The sequence below is a fragment of the Lactuca saligna genome, chromosome 4 (genome assembly GCF_052625555.1).
Source record: "Lactuca saligna cultivar CGN05327 chromosome 4, ASM5262555v1, whole genome shotgun sequence".
Taxonomy (NCBI): Eukaryota; Viridiplantae; Streptophyta; class Magnoliopsida; order Asterales; family Asteraceae; genus Lactuca; species Lactuca saligna.
This window is the reverse complement of record NC_136420.1, coordinates 88,449,630-88,472,580: the sequence shown is the minus strand read 5'-3', so window position 1 is coordinate 88,472,580 and position 22,951 is coordinate 88,449,630. Positions and strand designations below refer to the sequence as shown.

The 22,951-nt window shown below is 33.5% G+C and overlaps 2 protein-coding genes across 3 annotated transcripts; both read right to left on the bottom strand.

Annotated features, from left to right (window-relative positions):
* Positions 1–7,203: 7,203 nt before the first annotated feature.
* Positions 7,204–9,019, bottom strand: LOC145042344 (uncharacterized). Of its 2 annotated transcripts, none has more exons than XM_078990735.1 (4): positions 8,864–9,019; positions 8,692–8,763; positions 8,063–8,265; positions 7,204–7,593 (listed from the first exon to the last, which is right to left on the bottom strand). In XM_078990735.1, the coding sequence occupies exons 3-4, from the start codon at positions 8,246–8,248 to the stop codon at positions 7,402–7,404; spliced, it is 378 nt and encodes a 125-aa protein (XP_078846861.1). In that variant the 5' UTR covers positions 8,249–8,265; positions 8,692–8,763; positions 8,864–9,019; the 3' UTR covers positions 7,204–7,401. The 2 variants fall into 2 exon arrangements, with proteins under 2 accessions (XP_078846861.1, XP_078846862.1); XM_078990736.1 differs by having other exon boundaries at positions 8,063–8,252.
* A 6,638-nt stretch (positions 9,020–15,657) lies between these two features.
* Positions 15,658–16,567, bottom strand: LOC145039868 (uncharacterized). Its single transcript, XM_078987873.1, has 3 exons — positions 16,298–16,567; positions 16,095–16,235; positions 15,658–15,987 (listed from the first exon to the last, which is right to left on the bottom strand). The coding sequence occupies exons 1-3, from the start codon at positions 16,565–16,567 to the stop codon at positions 15,658–15,660; spliced, it is 741 nt and encodes a 246-aa protein (XP_078843999.1).
* Positions 16,568–22,951: the final 6,384 nt, after the last annotated feature.

The window sequence follows — 22,951 nt, the reverse complement described above, 5'->3', positions numbered from 1 at the left end:
GAAATTAATACTCCAATAAAGTAGCACTTACTAATAGATAAATATTATATGCTAAAAATACTATTTATTAATATACAATAACAATAAAAACGAATTAATGCAATAAAGAAGAAATTCAAAAAATATATTTAAAAAATTAATAATAAAAAGTATTAATTATTAATATATAAATATAATATATTAAAAATAGTATTTATTAATATATAATAATCGAATAGAAAAATAATACAATAAGAAAAAAAATTAAAAAAAGTTATTAAGAGAACTAATATACAGTAATTTAATAAAATTAAAAAGAAAAATCGTATAATTGGTTATTGTAGTTTGGTAAAAAGATAAAACTAGATAAATGATCCCAATAGTAAATCTGTCATTTGCTAAAAATTAACAACCATACTGTTAAAGTTAACGAGGTAGGGATCGAAACCACCAAATAAGGATATTTTTTGCTAATAATTTTTTTTTTCTAAACCTTACTCAAAGAAATTGACAGACCACAGGGACTATTTTTACAATTTTGTCTAAAAATTAACATGACACTTCTTTTGCAATATTATAACTATGTTTCACATTAGATTATATGTAAATAGATTTTTTTTCATTACATTTACCTAAGTACCTCATTTATATTATTTAGACTATTAGGTATGAGTCCGTTAAGGTGGTGTTATAACAAGAAGCGACAAGAAGAAGTGGTGGTGTTTATGGTGTTATAACACCCTTTAAGAGGAGAGAGATAGAGATAATTTTGTAGCCAATAGATGATATCGTTTCTTCTTGTTATTGAGACAACAAGATGCATCAAGAAATGAAGGTGGTGTTTTTGATGTTACCACGCCATTATGAGCTGCCACATCAGCCTTAACGATGTTGTGGTGACCCATACCACATGCTCTTATAAATAGAGTTATTTTAAGCCTAAACTCCAATTAAAATCTTAAGGATTAAAACATACACATTATTCTCTTTTGCATACCAAATGTTGAACGCTCAAATATATTTTATTAAAGGGTTTTGATATTTTTTGTCACTTAACTTTTGATTTTATGCTCATTTGGACACTTAACTCTTTTTAAGTTTTAAAAGGTCATCAAAATTTTGGCTTTGTGCTTATTTAGTCACTTAACTTTTGGTTTGATTACATTTAATCACCTAACTTTTAAAATTGTGCTCATTTAGTCACTAAATTTTTAAATTTTTTCAAAAGTTTAGTGACTAAAGGAGCACAATTTTAAAAGTAAGGTGACTAAATGAGCACAAATCTAAAAGTTAAGTGACCAAATCAAAAGTTAAGTGATTAAATGAGTATAAAGTCAAAAGTTTGATGACCTTTTAAAATTTAAAAAGAGATAACCGACTAAATGAACATAAACCAAAAGTTAAGTAATCAAAAATGACCTAAACATTTGATAGAATGAAATTGTCGTATCTTCTTATATATTTATCTTTATATTGAATTCAAATGATTTATTCCTATTTTCTATCATAATTTTATAGCTTAGCGACATGTATAAATCACATACTTTTATAGCTTAGCGACATGTATAAAAGAACATGTAGCATGGATAATATTATACATACTTTTTAAATATAACATCGAAACACAATGTACTAACCAATTAAAATAAATAGAGATCTAACAGATGGATAAAGTAGTCCTTTAGTGTAATTTAAGAATACAAGATGTAGCATGGATAATATTATATATACTTTTAAATATAACAAAGAAACATGATATACTAATTAATTAAATAAAGTGGTAGATCTAACAGATACATAAAACATAAAGTAATTTTTTTTCCCGAAATACATGCCAAAGATATACGGTAATTAAGGTTGTAAGTGAACCCAACAAATACAAAATGATTTGTTCAAATTCGTTTGTTAAAGTTAGCCGAACAAATTAACGAGCACAAATAAGTTTTCTTACTCGTGTTCGTTCGTTTAACAAATTACCCTGTTCATGTTCGTGAACATGCTAAACGAAAATAAATGAAAACTAAACAAACATAAATGAAAAGAGATAAACAAATAAACTCAACATATATGAATTTAAACGAACATATAATATAATAATGTAATCAAAAAATAATTATACATATATAAACATAAATAAATTTAAATGAATATATACATACATAAATGTACAAACAAGAAAATTATTTATGTCTGTTTATCTAACTGAAAGAAGGAGAATTTGAGTCTTGTTCATTTGTTTATTAAACAAACAAACAAAAACAAACTTTTTGCAAAATGGTCCGTCAAATATTGGATTCATTTACGTCCCTAAATTTGTAATGTGTGTTTTTTAACCAAGACATTTCTTTCTCCTAGAAAGAAAATCTAGGCTGGTCCAAAATTCCTTCATGTTCTATAAGCTTTTCGATCAGAAATATATATATATATATATATATATATATATATATATATATATATATATATATATATATATATATATATATATATATATATATATATGAAATGATACAAACACCCTACGAATTTTTTAAAATTGATCATTTAAGCTCTTAAAATATTTTGGTGTACGAGGTAGATAATGTGTCTTTTTGATCTCTTTTACTTGTTTTAGCCGGTTTAAATGACACGAAGACAAAACTTGATGCCATCTCTCTTCATCTGGTTCCATACATTTGTGTGTGTAGATTTGTGCTTCTCTTAATCGATTTGGGGCAGATGGTTGTATAATGCTCGACAGAAGAAACATTTCTGGTCCAAATCCAAAACCTTTTTTTATTTTTTTTCTTTTACATACCATCCCTCAATTAATTTCTATACGTAAAAATTCTGCTATGCGCCATTGCTAACAAAACCTTTGTTATCATCAACTTCACTTCCAATTGAGAAAGTTGAAGCCGAAGAAATGACTGTAGATGATTTATTAGAGATATTTGTTAGTTTAAAATTGGAAAATGGTATTTGATCACCTGGGGTGGATCTATAATGGTGCACGGGGTTGCACCGGCAACTACTAAATTTTTTCGTATTAATATAAAAAAAAATTATTATTATTATGCACCTATAAGGAAACGAGTTTATTATTATTGCAATTCATACATATTATAAAAAGTTAGGATAGTTTAGTAGATTTAAGTTCTTCTTTGTGAAATGTCTCAAGTTCGAATCCTGCCCAAAACAAGTTCTTTTTTTTTTTTTTTTTTTTTTTTTTTTTTTTTTTAATTTTTAATGTACAATTTGTTATTAGCCCCAAAAATATCTAGTCAACAAAAAGGGCATAGTGAATATAACTTGTTAAAACTTAAGGCGTTTCAGTAAAACTCAATTAAATCACTTTCCTCATTATATAAAATTCATATCTTAATCATTTGCTTTTTCATTAACTTAGACAACCATTTAGTGAAAAATCACTTTTTTTTTCATTAGCAAACATATGCTTCCTAGAACTCAAAAGCATTTCAACCTTTTTCGTATTTAATATATATTTTTACATACAATTGGATATGTTAGAGCTACATACAAATTCTTTGTGACCTGTAACCTTTCATATTTCTTTCTAATTTCTTTTCGACGTAATAGCTTTTACATCACAATATATATATATATATATATATATGTATATATATATATATATATATATATATATATATATATATATATATATATATATATATATATATCGATAAAACAATAATACAATAATATGATATATTTTGTGAGAATAGTTTTATGTTTAAAAAACGTTAATTTGTGGATATATTCATGGATTGAAACTATGTAATTTTAATATGTTCTATATGGAAGGTTTCATACACATTACATACATATGTTTCAAACTAAACAACTGTTTCTCTTCATAATTATTAAAATTTAGGTTAACTCAATTCATGTCTCATGTTACATTTTGAATTGATTCATTTGTTTTGTCAAGCAAAATGTATTGAACTTATACAAATGCATTTATTAGTTGGCATTTGTATAATATATATTGCTCTAAACAATTGAACTCATAAAAATGCATTAATTCGCAATGAAATTTTGGTAATAAGCTTTCAAAACTTTGTACGACCATGACCAAAACGGAAACAAGCTCCACCAGACCAGGAACCTGCCCATGAAAAAAACAGTTTGCCCTTCACGAAGTTTATCAACAGAAATTTGTTTTGTTTAATGCACTTGTAGCTTTTTTTGTTATATTTGATCGGAATTTTATTTTGTGCACCTACTATTGCTTATTCCTGTGTTCACCCCTGTTGATCACCTAGTTACATTTGAAAAAAAAAACATAGAAAAGAAGAAAAGAAACAGGGTAGAAAGAAACAGAGCAAACACGAAACAGGGAAAGATAAGAAATCTGGGAAAAATTCCGTTGGCTGCAAGTTACGTTCTATTCAAATCTAAAAACTGAAAAATAAAACACAAAACATCTATCCTATATATACTAAACAGATTAGAATCCTTTTCTAATACAAAAACGTATTTAAATGGCAAGTTTCCCAAAATACCCCTAAGCCTAAAATGTCCCAGATTTTCAATTACTCCAACAATATTGAAGAGTAAATCCAGCAATTCTAGTCTTTCACCTTCCCCCAAAATGCATTTCATTCGTAGTTAAGATGCATTTCCTGATTAAAAAAATGAAATTATAGCACATTGATGTTGGGTGGTTCATGTATATTTTAGTTTATGTTCTAGGAGATTACTAGATTAAGGTGGGGAAAAAGATGAATAGTATTGGTTTATTATGTGCTTGATGAGGTTGTATGTTCAAAGTCAATGTGGGTAAAGAAAAATTGGTCAAACAAATGTCTGTGGTAAAGGGGTCCCTGACTGATCCTTATTTTTGTCCAAAATGACGTAATCGACCCGACAAAACGATAAAAACTAATTTGTTCCTTTATAAAGATCCGAAAACAGTTTAGGAACTAAAACGACCAATCCTAGAAGGTTTATAGAGTATTTGTTTCATTTCCCATATATATATATATATATATATATATATATATATATATATATATATATATATATATATATATATATATATATATATATATATATATATATATATATAGAGAGAGAGAGAGAGAGAGAGGAAAAAGGAAGAATATACATTACAGCCCCACCTAAGCTTAGGTACTAAACCGCTTGAAAATATATTGTTTTACTATATAAAGATTACGGTTAATGGATTCACGATTGATACTTCAAGATGTAAATTCAAGATCGACACAATAGGGTTTAGGGTTTAGAGTTTAGGGTTTAGAGTTTAGGGTTTAAGGTTTAGGGTTTAGGTTTAGGGTTTAGGGTTTAGGGTTTAGGGTTTAGGGTTTAGGGTTTAGATTTAAGGTTTAGGGTTTAGCTTTAGTGTTTAGGGTTTAAATTTAGGGTTTAGGGTTTAGGGTTTAGGTTTATGTTTAGGGTTTAGGGTTTAGGTTTTAGGGTTTAGTGTTTAAATTTAGGGTTTAGGGTTTAGCTTTAGTGTTTAGGGTTTAGGTTTAGGTTTAGGGTTTAGTAATGTTCACTTGGATGAAGTAATAAACGATAATTGAGAAAAGAAAACGGAGATGATAAAACAATAATGAAAGAAAGAAATGTTATGGAGAATGATATATTTACCAAGTGAAACCAAACCGGGTATATTTAGCATGTTAAAACGACGTATTTTAGGGGTTTAGTACCTAAGCTTAGGTGGGGCTGTAATATATATATATATATATATATATATATATATATATATATATATATATATATAGAGAGAGAGAGAGAGAGAGAAAGAGAGAGAGAGAGAGAGAGATTATCTAGGAAACATGATTGATTTTAAAGAAATATAAGGGCAATTGTGCGAAAATTTGTGGGAAAAGACAATTAAATTCATAAACCATCTCCCTCTTCATTTTTTCGGTTAAATCTTCATCTAGCAATCAAGTAAAAATGACACATTTAAATATATTTGAATAAGTTAAGTGTTCTTAATATTAAGTTTGTTAAGTTAAAAATAAGCACTATTTTAGCTTGTCATCATAACAAATCTGATCTAATAGTTTTCACCTTTCATATTTTTTAAAGTTAAATCTACTATAATAAATGAATGGTTTTTTTGCCACATATCCTCTTCTTCTTTATTTGGGCACTTGGTATTTTCTAAAATTTTTAAAATTTCTATTTTCCACTTGTCATTCTATTGGATTTTTCATTTTATTAAATTAAAATTTCAAATTTAATGTGTAATGTAATATATATGTAAAGTATTTATTAGGAAGGGTTTATATATGTAATGTATTCAATACATTAAAGTTTCAATAATTTTAATAATTCAATTTTTTTTTTCATTTTTCTTATAAGTTCAAACTTTTCAAATTGTTAAAATTTTATATTTTTTTTAACTAAACCCATGTAATACATGGGTCTCACACCTAGTTATTGATATTTATAAGTTAAGATTTTGGTCCGTTATTATATTTTAAAGTTACGTATTTAATTTCTTATATAATTCTTTTATTGTTTTTATTTTTATTAATATTACTTTTTATTTAAACGTACGTAGTTTGGATCTATACTTTATTTTGATACTTTTATGATCTACTTGATATAGTATAAATATACTTATGATATATATGTGCTTAACATTTGTAACTTGCATTTTATATATGAACTGCAAATGAGTAATCTCATGCATTAAAGTTATTTTTTTGGTCTCTTACATAATTTCTTTTTATAAATTTTGTTTTTATCTTACATAATTTCTTTTTCTAAATTTTGTTTTTATTAATTGCAAACAAGTTCTCGGTTTCAAGATAACTTAAATACTAGTTTTAATATTATTTATTATAAAGTTCATTTTGTTCACAATATTTTTTTTATAATACACGGTAATTCATGTTGTAAAGAATGACAAAATTTATATAAAACAAACATGTTATTCTTTCATACGTATATGACAAAACTATTATGAACGCTCTATCTGCTGCGTACTTGCCTTCAAGTTTCCCAATAAACAATTACTCCGTTAACTATGGTAAAAATAAAACTGACCATTAAAATCTAAAGTAAAAAATAATTTTCGAAATTGTATACTATAGTGTTAAATTTTAGAAAGAATTTAAAACACCTACATTTATTGTTTATAACTCTTTACTTTTCTTTAACTATTATTCAAAAGTAGTTAAATACATAGACACAACCAATTGCGTATACAACTTACATACTTCCGAAAAAAAATAACGAATCTAGAATAAAAGCTTAATCATTAAAAAAAAAGTCGAACGCTTATCTTGTGAGTTAGATGATTTTAGACAAATTTCCCCTTATTTGACCCATTAAGAGATACAATGCCAACACAACAAGAACACTTGTAAGCAAAAAACCAACTACAAATTTGAAGTCTAAAACATTATTGCAAAACAAAGCTTCATTACTACTCAAAATTCATATCAACATTGCAAGACCTTCCTTCTTTGGTGTTGCGGACACCTGGCGGTTCCCGGGGAAAGCAGTGCGGGAAACATCAACGAGAGCCTTGAAACTATACGGTTCATGCATAGACAACTCTGATAAAACCTTGCGATTAATTTGAATGTTCTCTTTCACTAGTCCGTGCATGAAGTTACCATAATTAACCTAAAAATGTTTGAACGAAAATTTAGTCTTTTGATAAAAAGATGAAAAGCTCGATAAAATGTTGTAAATATAAACGATGTTTCGAAAAAAAAAAAAATGATTACATAAGCGGGAAAATGTAAAAATCCAAGAACTAAAGGTTGTTTAACATGTCTCTTATTGGGTTTGATATGCCTCTTACCAGATCTGGTAAGAAGTTGGGTCTGACTCAATAGTCAGTCAGATCTGACATAATCAACAACTATCAAACAACATCTTAATCAGTAAAGTCCCATTTCCATAACTTATAATTATGTATGGTGCTTTGAAGAATCTAGCCAGTAATAGCATTGTAATTTTAATATTTTCGTATTAGGTCATTGTACTTTGAAAAACCTAGTCAATTATATTAATTAAAATTACTTGAATTTTTTAAAATAAAATATTGTTTGTTTTTAAGAGAAAGATTTAAAAGAGAGGTTGTACATACACCATGAACGCGAGTGCCAGCATTGATGCGTTCAATCCAAAGGGAACGCATGTCGCGTTTTTTGTTCCTTCGGTCTCTATAAGAATACTGAAGTGCCTTTTCTACCCTTTCTCTAGCTATCCTTATGCAATTCTTTGCCCTTCCACGGAAACCTTTTGCTAGTTTGAATACCTCCTTCTTGTTCATGACTCTAAAGGTGATTACTGGTATGGGTAAATATGTCATTTTACATTTATATCAATAATCACTTGATTAAGGACACTGGACACACATAAATAGGTAAATTTTACATTTATATTAATAATCAGTTTTTCTTACAAGCTTCTCTAAATCAGTGTATTTTGAACTTAAATAATCTAAAAATGATAATCATAATCATAATCTAAAAAGTTAATATCTGTTCTTAACTCTCTTTCAATTGTTGAGTTCATAGCAAATCGATATAAAGCTGTATCAACTGAAATATCATTAATTACTTCACACCCATGTATATAAACGCTACAAGTGATTTCCTATAAGCAACTAATCAACTAGCAAACCACATATTTCACACATTCCAAAATTCAACATAAACATGACATTACATATTTCTATCAGAAAATTTTCAAAATTAACAAAACCAAACTTACCAATTCAACAGCTAGAAACTGCGCAGCTGCAACCAAGCCGATTGAATAAAGATCGCGCGTCAAACACTACCTCTGCAGTAAAAAAGAAACCCAATTTCAATGTTCATTTACAATCAATCGAGCTTCAATTTAAAACTAAAAACCCTAAATGAGCAAATGGATTAGGAGTTACGAGATGAGAGATCAGAGGCGCAGTCGGCAGTTCCGCAGAACACAGCGAAACTGGAGAATGGTCTAAATAGAGTCTCAGTCGCGGCTGTCGCACAGAGCGGAAGAGAGTGCTTGAGGTCGGCAACAAAGGCGCAGAGCCGATTGTAGAGACAAAATAGGCTGTTTGCCTAAATCCTTATTGGTTATTTTTGGGCTTTGGCTTAATGGACTTTGTGTTATTGGGTCGGATATTTGGCAAGTTCATTTTAAGTAGTTAAAACTACGTAGAGATACACATTGCACGCATTGGGTCCATACGGGTCTCGGGTCGGATCTCAAAACGGTATGGTATTTTTTGAAATTGTTTCATACAGTCTTGGGTTAGGTTCTTTTTGGTTTGATTTTTTTTGACCGATCGCTTTTTGGTTAGGTCTCGGTCTTTTTTGGTTTGTTATATATATTTTTTCTATTTAGTTTCGGGTTTTGCAATTCATTTTCGGTATTTTTTTGTATTTCGTATTTAAGTTATTCTGTTAACAAAGATGTCTGATTAACACCAAAATAATTCATTTTCTATATAAATTCCAACTTTTGTTTGAGAAAACTTGAAATTTTCCATTAATAGTGACGAGGGGCGGCTCAATCATTTTAGAGGCTCTAAGAAATCAAAAAATTGGGGCCCTTTAGGAAAGCAAATAAATTCAAACCTAAAACCCTTGGTTTGCTAAAACACCACTTTTACCACTAGATCAAGCTACAACTTGTCTTTGCAACCCAGGAAATATATATATATATATATATATATATATATATATATATATATATATATATATATATATATATATATATATATATATATATATAATTAACATAATAAGTTTTAAAATTGGAGGTCCTTTAGAATTGGGGGCCCTAAGCCCTTGCTTAGTTTTTGTAAAGCATAGAGTCGGCCCTGATAGTGACCAATGGTCATAATATAATAGTCATCAAACTTGTGAATTACATGTTGTACAAATTTCTCTTTGCTTTCTCTCAACGATACAATTGGTGTTTTTTGTTCTAATATCACAACCTAGAAATTAAAGCAACCTAAAATGAAGAAGAATTTATGATTTCTTGTTGATCGAAGGGAAACTATAATTTATAGGAAGATAAAAATAGCTGATAAAAAAAGAAACTAATTAACATATTCTATTAGAGATTTTGGGGTTGTTTGATATTCTCTAAATCATTCAGATCTTAATGACTCATTGACGTAAATGATTCAAAGGCTAGGAATGAATTTGCCTATGAATGAAAACATATTGTTTGGTTAGGGTTTCAATAACTGTGTTACATTACCATTTTACCATTATGTTTAGAAAATTACCATTTTTCAAACTTAAAAACTATAATATCATATCATATTCACCCACTTCCTTGTATATCACATATATTTTAATAGATATATAACATAAACATACATATTTGGTGTTGTTCCTTTATATAACTTGTTATTTTAAACAAATTTGTAAGTCTAATGTGTACTGTGTTTGTATATTATTTTGTATTTCATAAATAGGGTATGTATAACCCTAGGATAGTTATGCGCCAAAAAGTCAAATGATTATCTAATTATTTAAAATGTATTGTGTTTGTATATTATTTTGTATTTCAGGGAGTTAATTGTTTTTTTGTTGTGAATATTGTGTGTAGAAAAGGGAAAGAAAAGAGAGAAATCGATTTGAGGGGTAAAAAGGGAACTCTTGTATAGATGAATTGTAACGTTCCAAAAATAAGACCCAAAATTTTCATTTTAAAATTTATAAAATGGTGATCCAAAACATTTTCATACAACCAAGATGGATCAAAGTGTATCACTACGTCATAAAATATCATATTAATAAAAAAAATGCAAAATGAGATGGTGTGTGCTCTGCAATCATCCCGATCGCTTCCCTTTCAAACCAAAAGTACCTGAAACATAAACTAAAAACCGTAAGCACAAAGCATAATGAGTTCCCTAAAATACCACATACCATACATAATAAACACATATTAGGCCCCCGCCTTCATCGGGCCTCGCCTGGCATCGAGTCCTACCCGGCCTCGGACCCCGCCCAACATCGAGCTCCGCTCGGTTTATAGATCTGTCAATCATCAGGCCCCACCTGACATCGAGCACTACCCGGTACATATATAAACATATAATCATAGTAATACATGTGATAATCACAAAGACAATAACATACAATACAATCATTAGGCCTCGTCCAGCATCGAGCCCGGTCGGTATACATACCAATGCATATACATGCAAGAGTCACACATACATCTATCATCCTAACATAATAAACCATGGGCCGATATTGGTGCCTTCGACCCGCTAAACAAAGTGAGGAAACTCACCTCAAACTGCTGAGTCACTTTGATAAATCTCTATCTGGTTGTCCGATAAAATCCCTGCGCTATCATAATAAAATAACATCCAATTAATAATTGTATTCCGACCCATAACTAAGAGTCTAAACTAGGGTAAAAAACCATTTTACCCTTTACCTAACTTGACCCAAGGCCAAGGCCCAATTCCAAAATGGTCACCTAAAGCCTAATTACAGCCCAATCCTCCAAATTGGGCCAAAATCCCTTTATGGACCTTCATCCAAAAGAAACCTATATAACAACATCAACCCAAAAATAGGAACCTAATGTCCCAATAAGACCCTAATCTCCTAAGTTCCAAACATGGTCCTGAAACCGAGAAGCCCAAATCCGATGCCCACCCACTGACTACGCGGGGCGTACTCAGCTCGTACAGTTAGCGTACACCCTCTTGGGCTAGTACGCGCAGCGTATGAGCTTGGTATGCCCATCGTACTCCCCAGTTGGCTACCCACTCCATTAAGCACTTAATCCATCGAGACTTCAAGCCAAACTCTCAGATTTGATTCTATAAGACCACTTATCATGTAAAGTTGGAAACTTTACACACATGCATGGCTTAATGGGGCTCAAGAGCTCATAAAGAGCTTAACAAATGGTCTTAACCAGTGTTGTAAAAATCTCGAGTAGGTCCCGATTAATCTACGATTAATCCCTAGGCACTACTCAACCGATTAGAAGGCGCCTAGCGATTAATCTCTGCATACACAATGAGTGAAGCAGTAGAACCCAGTGAAATGTTAACACTTTAAAGAAGTTATATTTCAATACAAACTATTTAAGGTATGGTTATTGTTTTATTAATCATGTTAACCTATTTTTTTATGATATTAGTGGTATTTATGAACTTTTGTATAATAATAGTCATATTTAATTTTTAATTTTTTTTTGACAAATTAGCAATTAATGGTCCCCGATTAATCTCCGTCTAGCCGATTAATCTCTTAACACCAGTCCACCGACTAGCTAACGTCGAACAATTTTTACAACCATGGTCTTAACACATATTGAGTTCAAGATACACCATAAAGCTTGCATTTTTATGAACAAGGGGACCAAAAGAAGCCTAGATCTAACACCAATACTCCTGGAGTGAGTCAAGAAGCTCATCAATCATTCCAAGGACTCAACATGCATAAAATAACAACATAACTAGATCTAGCATTATGCATCATCAAGATGTGTGTTTTTTACCTCAAAAAGCTTGAAAATGATGAGCTATCCCCGAATCTTCAAGCTCATGACACCTCTCCAAATGGTCTTCTTCTTCTTCTCCTTCACAAACCACAAACAAACACTCTTTAAGGCTTAAAACTCACAAAAACACACTACGCTTTTGATTTCAGGACAAAGGAAGGTGGAGGCTGGCTAAACATGACCAAATGAGGCTATAAAAAGTTTTAAATAGGGTGCAAGACATGCGTGGATGGGATCCATGATCATGATATCAGGCTAGTACGCTAAGCGTACCACCTAGTACGCCCAACGTACTAGCTTAAGGACCAAAATGCAAAGTTTTTTATTAACAAGGGTTAAATGCAAATTTTACCAAACCCGAGTGTTACATGAATGGTTCAAACTTTTGTTTCCGTTGAATAGTTTAGAGGTTCCAACCCTCTCATCTTATCGAATCAGATACATTTTTTATACCACTCTTAATGGTTCAGAGCCTCTTAATTGAATGGTTAAAAACTACCAAAGATCCCCTAGGTTGATTGGAATAAAAAAAACCCAACATGTTTTTATCTAATTCTTAAAAAATACATTATATTTTTTTAGTTTGTAAAACCTTTGTATTTTCTAAAATTGTCAAATTTAAGGCTTTCAGATTGATAAACCTTAGACAACCAAAAATGTTAGGTAACATGTTCTTAAGAGTTTGCTGGTTACAATGCCTTAAATTAGAATATTTCAGAAAATATAAGGTTTTTTTGAACGGCTAAATGTATTAAACTAGCTAGAAGCTAGCAAAAGAAAACCGGAAAAACAATGAGTTCATGACTAGGGTTATCATCCGCCCATTCTAGTTTTTTTCCTACTACAAAACCAATTAAATGAAAAGGACACAATTGAATCAAAAAGAAACTCTTTCCTCAACTTCTCATTGGCGAACACCAAATTATTTATGAACATCTACAACACCCATAAAAGCATTAAACAAGCGGTATCTAATATAACACAATGGTAATTACTACTCCCTTGAGCATCAAACCAATCAAAAAGATCCTCCAAATCTTAAAAAGAAGGCAACACTTCATCAAACCACAAAGCAAGATTTTTCCAGAGCTAAACCGCCAAAGGACATTTGAGGAATAAATGATCAACATCCTCCTGTTGAACATTGCAACACAGGCACAACACCGACTCCACATCAATCCATGGTTTCACCAAATTAGATCTATTCGGCAACCTGTTAAGCATCAATCTCCAAATAAAAACATTAATTTAAATAGGAACACACTTATTCAATCTTGTAACTCAACCACCTATAGGCAACATATGATGATCCAAGTGGAATCTAAGGGATTTAACCATGAAAAAAATCTTCATCGCCAAACTCCCAGGACCACAAGTCTAAACGATCTGTGATTTGAAACGAACTAAGAATTTCCATCAATTGAATATATTGCGTTTGAAGGTCTCCACCAGCAAGAGGTCTATGCCAAGTAAAGAGCAAATTCTTATCAACCCAGTAGTTGTTAACCATACTATCACCATGAGCTGCCAAAGTATAGAGTCTCGGAAACCAGGCTCTTAGAATCATATCTTTACACCACACATCAAGCCAAAATCAAGTATCATTCCCATTGCTAACTTTCCTTTTAAAGAAATCATAAGGAAGTAATGCAACATCATGAAGGTCTAAAACATGCTTCACAGCCCCGACCCAAACACCTGACAGCATTGATATTCATAGAAAACCCCCCATCCTCATCGTATATGCTTTTGACAAGATTGACCCACAAGAGATTACCACCATGAAAAAATCTCCACCTCTATTTATATAAAAGAGCATGATTAAACGCATGTCGACTAACTATCAACAACCCACTACAATCTTTATTATTTAAGACCACATACCATTTAATCCAATGCATATTATGTTTCTGCTCCTCCACACCCCTAAAAAAACATGGACCTCATAACCTCTAATTTATTGGAAATCTAAACGGGAATCTTAAATAGAGAAAATTAATAAATGCCTAAGCTTCCTAACTCAGATTTTACTAATGTGAATCTACCATCGATCGAAAACATACACGATTTCCATGTAGAAAGACGCTTTCGAATCTATCCAAAACATATTCCATGCATGGATAATACGTTTCTGCTCTTCCACACCCCAAAAAAAACATGGACCTCATAACCTCTAATTGACTGGAAATCGAAATGGGAATCCTAAATAGTGAAAATTAATAAATGCCTAAGCTTCCTAACACAGATTTTACTAATGTAAATCTACCACCGATCGAAAACATACACGATTTCCATGTAGAAAAAAGCTTTCGAATCTATCCAAAACCATATTCCACGCATGGATTTTCCCCACGTTTTCTCCAACCGGTAAACCTAAATACGTAAAAGGGAACGAATTTGCACCACAACATGTGAAAGATGATAATTATTGAACAGACGCTACGGAAACCCCAACACCATATAATTTTTACTTCTGTAAATTTATTTTCAACCCGAAGCCAAATAAAACAATCTAAGAACTTGAATTAGTATCTTAACATTATCAATGTCCCATTCTAAAAAAAATCACATCATTTGCACAAAAAAGATGAGAAATAGTCATGTCTGACTGTCCAGCCTTAACACCCTAAAATACAAAATTATGAATATTATCCTCCATGCACACATGCAAACCCGCCATGACTAAAATAAATAAATAAAAATGAGAGATAGGGTCACCCTATCTCAGCCCTCTAAAAATTTGAAACTCATCTGTAGGACTGCTATTTAACAAGACCGAGAATCTAGCAGGCCATAAATATCATTGAATCCAATTATGCCATTTTACACCAAACCCCATAACATGCAACTCACGATCTAATTACTCCCAAGATATCAAATCATAGGACTTTTCGAAATCTACTTTAAACAACATCACCTTTTTTTCTTCAACTTCGCCCATATTACAATCTTTTTGACCAATAGATCCCCATCTAGTATTTGTCTACCTTTCAAAAACGTAGATTGCACCTGACTGACAATTTGATTGATCACCTTCGCCAACCGATTAGCAAGAAGTTTTGCAATAATTTTATATTACAACCTACTTAAACTAATCGGTCTATAATCTTTTATCTCCACATGATTATTGATCTTCGGAATAAGTGTAACAAAAGTGGAACTACACCCTCGAGGAAGCTCACCTGAAACATAAAATTCCTACATAAATGCATCGAAGTCATCTTTTAATAAATCCCATAACTTCTTTAAGAAACGGAATGTAAAACCATCCGGACCCGGAGCTCTATCACTACTGCAGTACCAAACTTCCTCTCTGGTCTCTCCTTCTTCAAAAACACCCTCAATACCAAGAGATTGATCCACATCCAATCTATCAAACCGAGAACTAGAGATATCTACCCGAATCCCCTCAAAATGACGAAATTTTTTCTCATAGTACTCATAAAACTCTTTTTTGACCACCATAGGATCTATCACACACACCTTGTCTATAGAAACACCATCAATTGCCATTTGTTTATGTGTACGCTTTAAAATACCATGAAAAAACTTAGTGTTTACGTTACCTTCAACTACCCATTTAATTTTTGATTTTGAAAACAATCTAACCTATCTATTTTATCAATTTCTGTCACCTTCTGAAGCACTTGTTGACTCTCGGCTAGTAATTCATCCACAACATCCCCATCATCAAATAACTTGTCAATTTCTCCAAGGCACTGAATACACTCCCTTCTTTGATCTCCTTTCGCGACCCTCATATTAATCTGCCACTCCTTAATTTTGTTTTCACCCATTTAAGTTTATTTTTTAAATAAATACATTTAGATGAACCAACATTAGGTTCAAATTCTTGACAAGCCCGCATCACAATATCATAGAAATCCTCCATTTCAAGCCACAAATTAAAAAGCTTAAAAGATGTAGGACCATAATCAAGCACCATTTCCTTCAAAACTAAAGAACAATGGTCTGACCACCGTCTCTCCAACGCCACACAAGAAATATTAGGAAAAAATTCCATGAAATTCTCTAACACTAGAAAATGATCCAACCTACTCATTTTGCTACACGAACAATTAACACAGGTGAAATTTCTCCCACCCATAGGAATATCAACCAAACCCGCTTCAAAATAAAGTTATCAAAATTCTCAGCTTGTGACACATAGAAAACTGTCCTAAATCTCTTAGCCACCATTCGTACAACATTAAAATCACCAAAACAATAAAATCTCCAGCAATTCAATTCAACACAGACCTCAAAGAGTTACAAAGTTCCCATTTTTAATAGGATCCCGAGGTGCATAAACATTAACCATAGAGCATTTAAAATTATTTCTATTCCATCTCCCTTTAATTATAACCATGTTTTTTGTAACATTTATAAAATTCTTGAAAATTTTCAACTTTTTAAACAAACCAAAATCATCATTGTTTACAAATTATTTTCAAAATAAGTTTCACATAAGAGAAATCCCAATATCATAAAAGCAAAAACATGAGGAGGTGCACGATCAGGCCTTTTCCTTTCCGCGATCCTCTGAGGTACCTGAAACACAATCCAAAACTATAACCCTAAAACTTAGTGAGTTCCCCTAAAATACCAATACATAACAATAGTACAAACATAATATCAACATGTAATGGGTCCACAACTTAACATATTGGATTACCACTAAGCCCAAAACATAATAAGTTTGGCTTACCCTTGGCCCACAACTTATGTCTGGCTTGCTTCCCGGCCTGGTCAGTCTGTGGACTGAATACCACTAAGCCCTCAGTATGAATCTAGCATGCCCTTCCCGACCCTTAGCTCGTATCTGGATTGCTCACGAGTCCTCAATATGAGTCTGGTATGCCCTCCTTGGCCCTCAGCTCATATCTAGCATACTCTAGGGTTTGTTGGCTACAACACAGAGCAGTACAACCTCAACCCAACCCATATAATATGTCGACATATAACAAATAATATCATATACAAATAAACAGACATTATCACAGGTAGTCCTAACAGACATACAAACTGGCATATCAAATCTAGCATGCATATCTATTATATACTTTGCATATCAACAAATATCAGGTTATCAAACCAATGAACCGGCCTTGGTGCCTTCGACCCAAAAGTACAGTGAGGAAAACTGTCACACCTCCAAACCTAAATGGCGGAAACATTCGGGGGTGTAGGACGTCATGTACAATATCATAACAATTGAATAGTAAAGAAAGTACACACCACCATAATATATATTTGAAAAGTTTACATGATTATTGTATTACATGTTTCAAAAGTCAAATACAATATGATGTTCCAAAAGATGTTACTAACGCCAGAGCATTAGTCCCCAAAAGTAGTTGCTAACCTGGTGATTAGCGATTCCGTGAGAATACAAGTTATTTCAAAGAAAAAGTGTCGACAATTAAGTTGGTGAGTTCATAAGTAGATATTTGAGTAAATGCATGTCATTCGAATGTTCGTATTTATTTTCTAGAAAATACGATATTTTCTTATAAAAGGAGTTATGAATCGTTGTTGTATAAAATGGATGTATTTGAACGAGGAAAATCCTATATTTTTCTTAAAGTGTAAAATAGTCTTAAATCTCCAAGAATGTAATTGTAAGTAAATATGTCATACTTAAACTGAAAATGTATAGTTTTATTAGTGAAAAAAACTATAGGAAGCTTGTATTTTCACGTAAGAATAATTGTAATATTACTTTTCCCGTAAAAACATAATACCATAATAATTGTCTATCCTGTGAGTTTTCATAACCGTACTATGATGGATTTGCTTGTAGCGACGTTCTTCACGCGTCGAAATGTTATGACACTTGTCACCATTAACTTGCCAGTCAGGTTGTAGCTAACAGCCAGGGTGCGGGATCATCAGTCCTGTATAGATCTATACACACTTATCACGTTCTCCAGACGAAGACTCTGGTTATAAAACAAGGCTTTCTTGGATACCTTGATAGGTACGATGAAGACGAATGACTCACATATTCTCAAATAATTCATGTATTTTTGAAATGTATATGTTTATGTCCGAAATGATTACCCTTTTTACAGTGTTGATAAAAGGCATAATAATGATATGTATTTACTCATCTATACGTAATGTTATAGTTGAAATGGTTACCGTTGTCGTGGTATGTTATGCAAATAGATAAATAAAACATGTTATTATTTGCAAACACATTTCATCCCGAGAGGGTAAGGTGGTGAGTAAGATGTTTTGCATGGCAACATTTTCGTATGATAGTTATAACAAAAATATGAAAAGTATAGAAAAAAAGATAGATGTTTTCACACGAGTTTAACCGTGTGTATACTTGTAATCCCCCCCCCCCCCAAAGTGTTTCAAAGCATTTAGAACTATTTGAAAGTGTAGTGATAGGGGTATGAACTCACTTGGTAGAAGTGACGATTTGATGAAAACGATACTTTGCTCGGGAAGCACTTCGACCAGAAAGAAGTCGATTTATCGGAAATCTCGGGGCTTCGAACTTCCGTCAGAGCTTGGATATGAAACCGGGGTGTCGGGGTAGTCTCGGGATGCTTAACACAGAGTAAAAGTAGAAAGGAGAGTAGAATTGAGCAGCCTAAACCCGAGACCTTCGGTTTCTATTTATAGGGTGGATTTTTGGAGTTCACGTCGTGACCATGGAGTGGCTCACGTCGTGAGTTCGATCTTATCCCTTCCATAGACCCGACGTATGATAGCCCGAATCTGGCACCCATCATTCACTAGCTCACGTCGTGAGTTTCTGACAGTGTAGGGTTTCGTGTCCCGAACTTCGGAAATTCATATCTCTCGTATACGAGTTTCGATTTTGAAGTTCTTTATATCCACGCGTAGGTGAAAATATACTCTACAACTCCCGTTTAGACTTCGTCGGCTAATTTGACCTTTATTTTTAATATTACATTTTTAACAGGCCGGGACAGGAAAAGTCTGTTAAAAATTCATAACTTCATCATCCGACGTCTGTTTTTTTCTGTCTGTTTACCGTTAAAAATTCATAACTTCATCAATTTCTAGTTTTTAGTTGTCTCCTGCTATATATCTGAAACTTAGAAAAATCATAACTTCCTCATACGAAGTCAGATTTGGACATTCTTTTTATATACGTTTACGGTTTAATGATATCTACAAATTTCATTTAGATACCTAAGGCTAAAAAGCATTTCATTGAAATTTCGTGTTTTATGCTTAACAGTATTTTACCAGTTTTGTTGCGGATCTTCGATTGGTCATAACTTCTTCGTTATAACTTGGATTTTTGTGTTCTTTATATTTTTGAAAGCCTTGTTACGATATCTACCACTAAGTACATATAAATGGGATTTTTAAACATTTCATTTTTGATGCTATTTTTATATTCTTCAAAAATATGTTACAAGACTTGACTTCAGTTACATTCACTTGAAATATCGGGTTGTTATAAAAACTCACCGCTAAGCCCTCAATACAAGTCTTGCATGCCCTTCCTGGCCCTTAGCTCGTATCTAGAATGCTCAAGAGTCCTTAGTATGATTCTGGCATGCCCTCCCTGACCCTCAGCTCATATTTGGCATACTTCAGGGTTTGTTGGCTACAACACGGAGCAATACAACCTCAACCCAACCCATACAATATGTTGACATATAACAGACGATATCATATACAAATAAATAGACAATATCACAGGTAGTCCTACAGATCTACCAAATTGGCATATCAAATCTAGCATGCATATCTATTCTATACTCTACATATCAACAAATATCAAGTTATCCAACCAATGGACCGGCCTTGGTGCCTTCGTTCCGAAAGTACAGTGAGGAAAACTCACATCACAAGTAGTGTTGAACTTATAAGTTCTAACTCTGAGTCTCAGCTTCCGACTCAAATAACTACAACCACCATGTGACCAATTCCATTAAAACCCCGATATACCCAAATGCCCTCAAAGGTCTACTTGGTCAACCATGGTCAAAGTCAGAGTCAACGGCCAAGGTCAACAGTCCATGTTGAACCATCTAGTTGAGTGCACCAATGAACTCGTCGAGTTTCTATAATACTCAGAAGGTCAGGAAAACCCTAGCCAACTCGCAGAGTTTTCCCAACTTAACACATTCAGTTGATTCTTTGATTCCAGGGACCCTAAGGCTCAGATCTAATACTCAAATGTTTTCTAAAAGGATAAAGTTTCCAACTTGATCTTTTGGGGCTACTCCAAGCACTCAAAAACCCCTCCACAAGGCTTGCAAACTCAAGGGCTTAACCTTTAAGCATAAAAATCCTTGAGATCTAAAACCCTACTTCCAGAAGAGATTCTAGCTTCAAAAACGTCCCAAAAATTGGTGCTTTATGTACATGCATGTTCAATGCATGTCTTGAACCCAAAATGGGTCAAAAAGGGAAAATATGACATAAGCCCATGCATGGCATCAAAACTTGGCTAAATACTAGATCCAACCTACTATAACGTCACCTTGATCTAGAGATTCATAAAGTTGCAACCTTTATGAAGTCCATCCATAGCAATATTCAAGAATATGGAGAAAAAGGGACAAAACTCAAGATCTAGCTACATAGAGGAATAAAATTCGGATCTTCGACACTTACAAAGATCCAAAAGAGTGCCAACTTGAAGATGAGAGCTTTTCTTGCTAAATCCTTGCTTCCTTCTTCCATCTTCCTCTTCTTTTGATCCAAAAATACCACATAGCTCACAAAATGAGAGGGAAAAGTGATAAGAGTTCACAAGGGCCGATATGGGGGTTTGGTGTAGCACTTGGTTTCCGGTATGTGAATTTTATTTGAGCATTTCCCTATTTTAGCCTTGGACTCGGCGAGTCATAAGGTCCGACTCGCCGAGTAGGGATGAGACTCAGGACACGTTTAAGTTGGCGACTCGGCGAGTCCATATCCCGGACTCGGCGAGTCACCGCTGCTGGATGAAACTCTAAATTTCAAGGGTTTGCACCCTATTTAAACCCTCATTCCGCCCCAACCTCGTCCCCATTCACCCCCAGAACTCCCAACCTCGCTTTTCCCTTATTTCCTTGAGAGATTGAAGTGTTTTTGGAGTGTTCTTGAAGATTTTGAGGAGAAAGAGGAGTAGATCAAGAAGAGGAGAAGGAGACCAGGCATCTTTGTGTCATCCCAACGTTTTCCTTGAGGTATAGCTCGTTTCCCCCCTGTTTTCAAGCTTGTAATCTCTTTTAGCTTCATAGGAGTCCTTCTTGGGCTCTTCCCCAAGCTTGTTTGTGCTTTATGGGTTGTAATAAGTTGTTAGCCTTTAGATCTAGGCATGATTTTGTCCCTGGAACTTGGATCTAATGCCTTTATGGGGTCATATTGCATGAAAGCCCTAGATCTACCTCTTTTGGTGCACTTTGAGCCTTAAAATCCACATTGGTGAATATCTACACGTAAAGTTGGAAACTTTACGTGTGATTTGTGTCCTAGAAGCCCAGATCTGTGAATGGCATGGACTGGAATTGAGCATATCGGCGTATTTGATGGATGCATGGCTGCGACTCGGCGAGTCGTATATGTGACTCGACGAGTCTGGTCGCGAGTCACTGGACTGGTCCCTTCATGATGTGTCGAGTTGAGCCGTGAGCCACAGGGGGTGACTCGGTGAGTTGGGAGCTGAACTCACCCATGTTAGGACTCGGCGAGTCAATGCCTTGACTCGGCGAGTCCAAGGCAATCTTCATAGATCAAGAACAGACTCGGCGAGTTGTTCATACAACTCGGCGAGTCTTAGCATATGTGTTCTTCGGATGAAGATGAACTCGATGAGTTGTTCATACAACTCGGCGAGTAGGATGAAGGAGTTGAATGACAGATTAGAAGGTGAGCTCGTCGAGTCATAGCCCAACTCGACGAGTAGAATCAGGGACCCAGGACAATAGTCTGGACAGGGACTCGACGAGTGGTGATCCACTCGGCGATTTGGGTCAACTAAAAGTTGACTTCGATTTGACTTAGGGCTAGACCAGGGGTAAAATGGTCTTTTTACCCAAAGGACAGTTAGCAGTGTATGATTTAGTATATTGTGGGAATTACAGGCGGGGAGTTCCGGAGCAGCAGCAGCAGTAGTAGGTGATCAATTCCCACACAGACCAGCAGCTATTTCGAGGTGAGTTTCCTTCCAGTAGTAACGGGTCTAAGGCACCAAGGCCGGCCCGTATAGATGAGACGTTAGTATTACAGTGTGGGCCGAGCCTGTATCTATTAGTTGAGTTGATTATGATATATGCCAGTATGATAGCATTGTTTACACTTGTTGTCTGTGCGATACTTGTATGATATGAGTTGGCGGTTGAGTGTGGGCGAGGCCCGTATCTCTCCGAGAATGGAGTGTGGGCTAGGCCCGTATCTCCCAGATAGCGAAGTGTGGGTGGGGCCCGTATCTTCACGAGTGTGGGCGGGGCCCGTATCTCTCAGGAAGTGAGGTGTGGGCGGGGCCCGTATCTTCACGAGTGTGGGC

What these genes read in the sequence shown, in the direction of transcription:
- LOC145042344 (XM_078990735.1), bottom strand. Translation starts at nt 8,248, where the DNA reads ATGAACAAGAAGGAGGTATTCAAACTAGCAAAAGGTTTCCGTGGAAGG. An exon ending in CTGGCACTCGCGTTCATGGT is followed by an intron (nt 7,594 to 8,062) that starts GTATGTACAACC and finishes AAACATTTTTAG; the next exon opens with GTTAATTATGGTAACTTCAT.
- LOC145039868 (XM_078987873.1), bottom strand. Translation starts at nt 16,567, where the DNA reads ATGGGTGGGAGAAATTTCACCTGTGTTAATTGTTCGTGTAGCAAAATG. An exon ending in GTCAAGAATTTGAACCTAAT is followed by an intron (nt 16,236 to 16,297) that starts GTTGGTTCATCT and finishes AACAAAATTAAG; the next exon opens with GAGTGGCAGATTAATATGAG. An exon ending in GTCAACAAGTGCTTCAGAAG is followed by an intron (nt 15,988 to 16,094) that starts GTGACAGAAATT and finishes GGTATTTTAAAG; the next exon opens with CGTACACATAAACAAATGGC.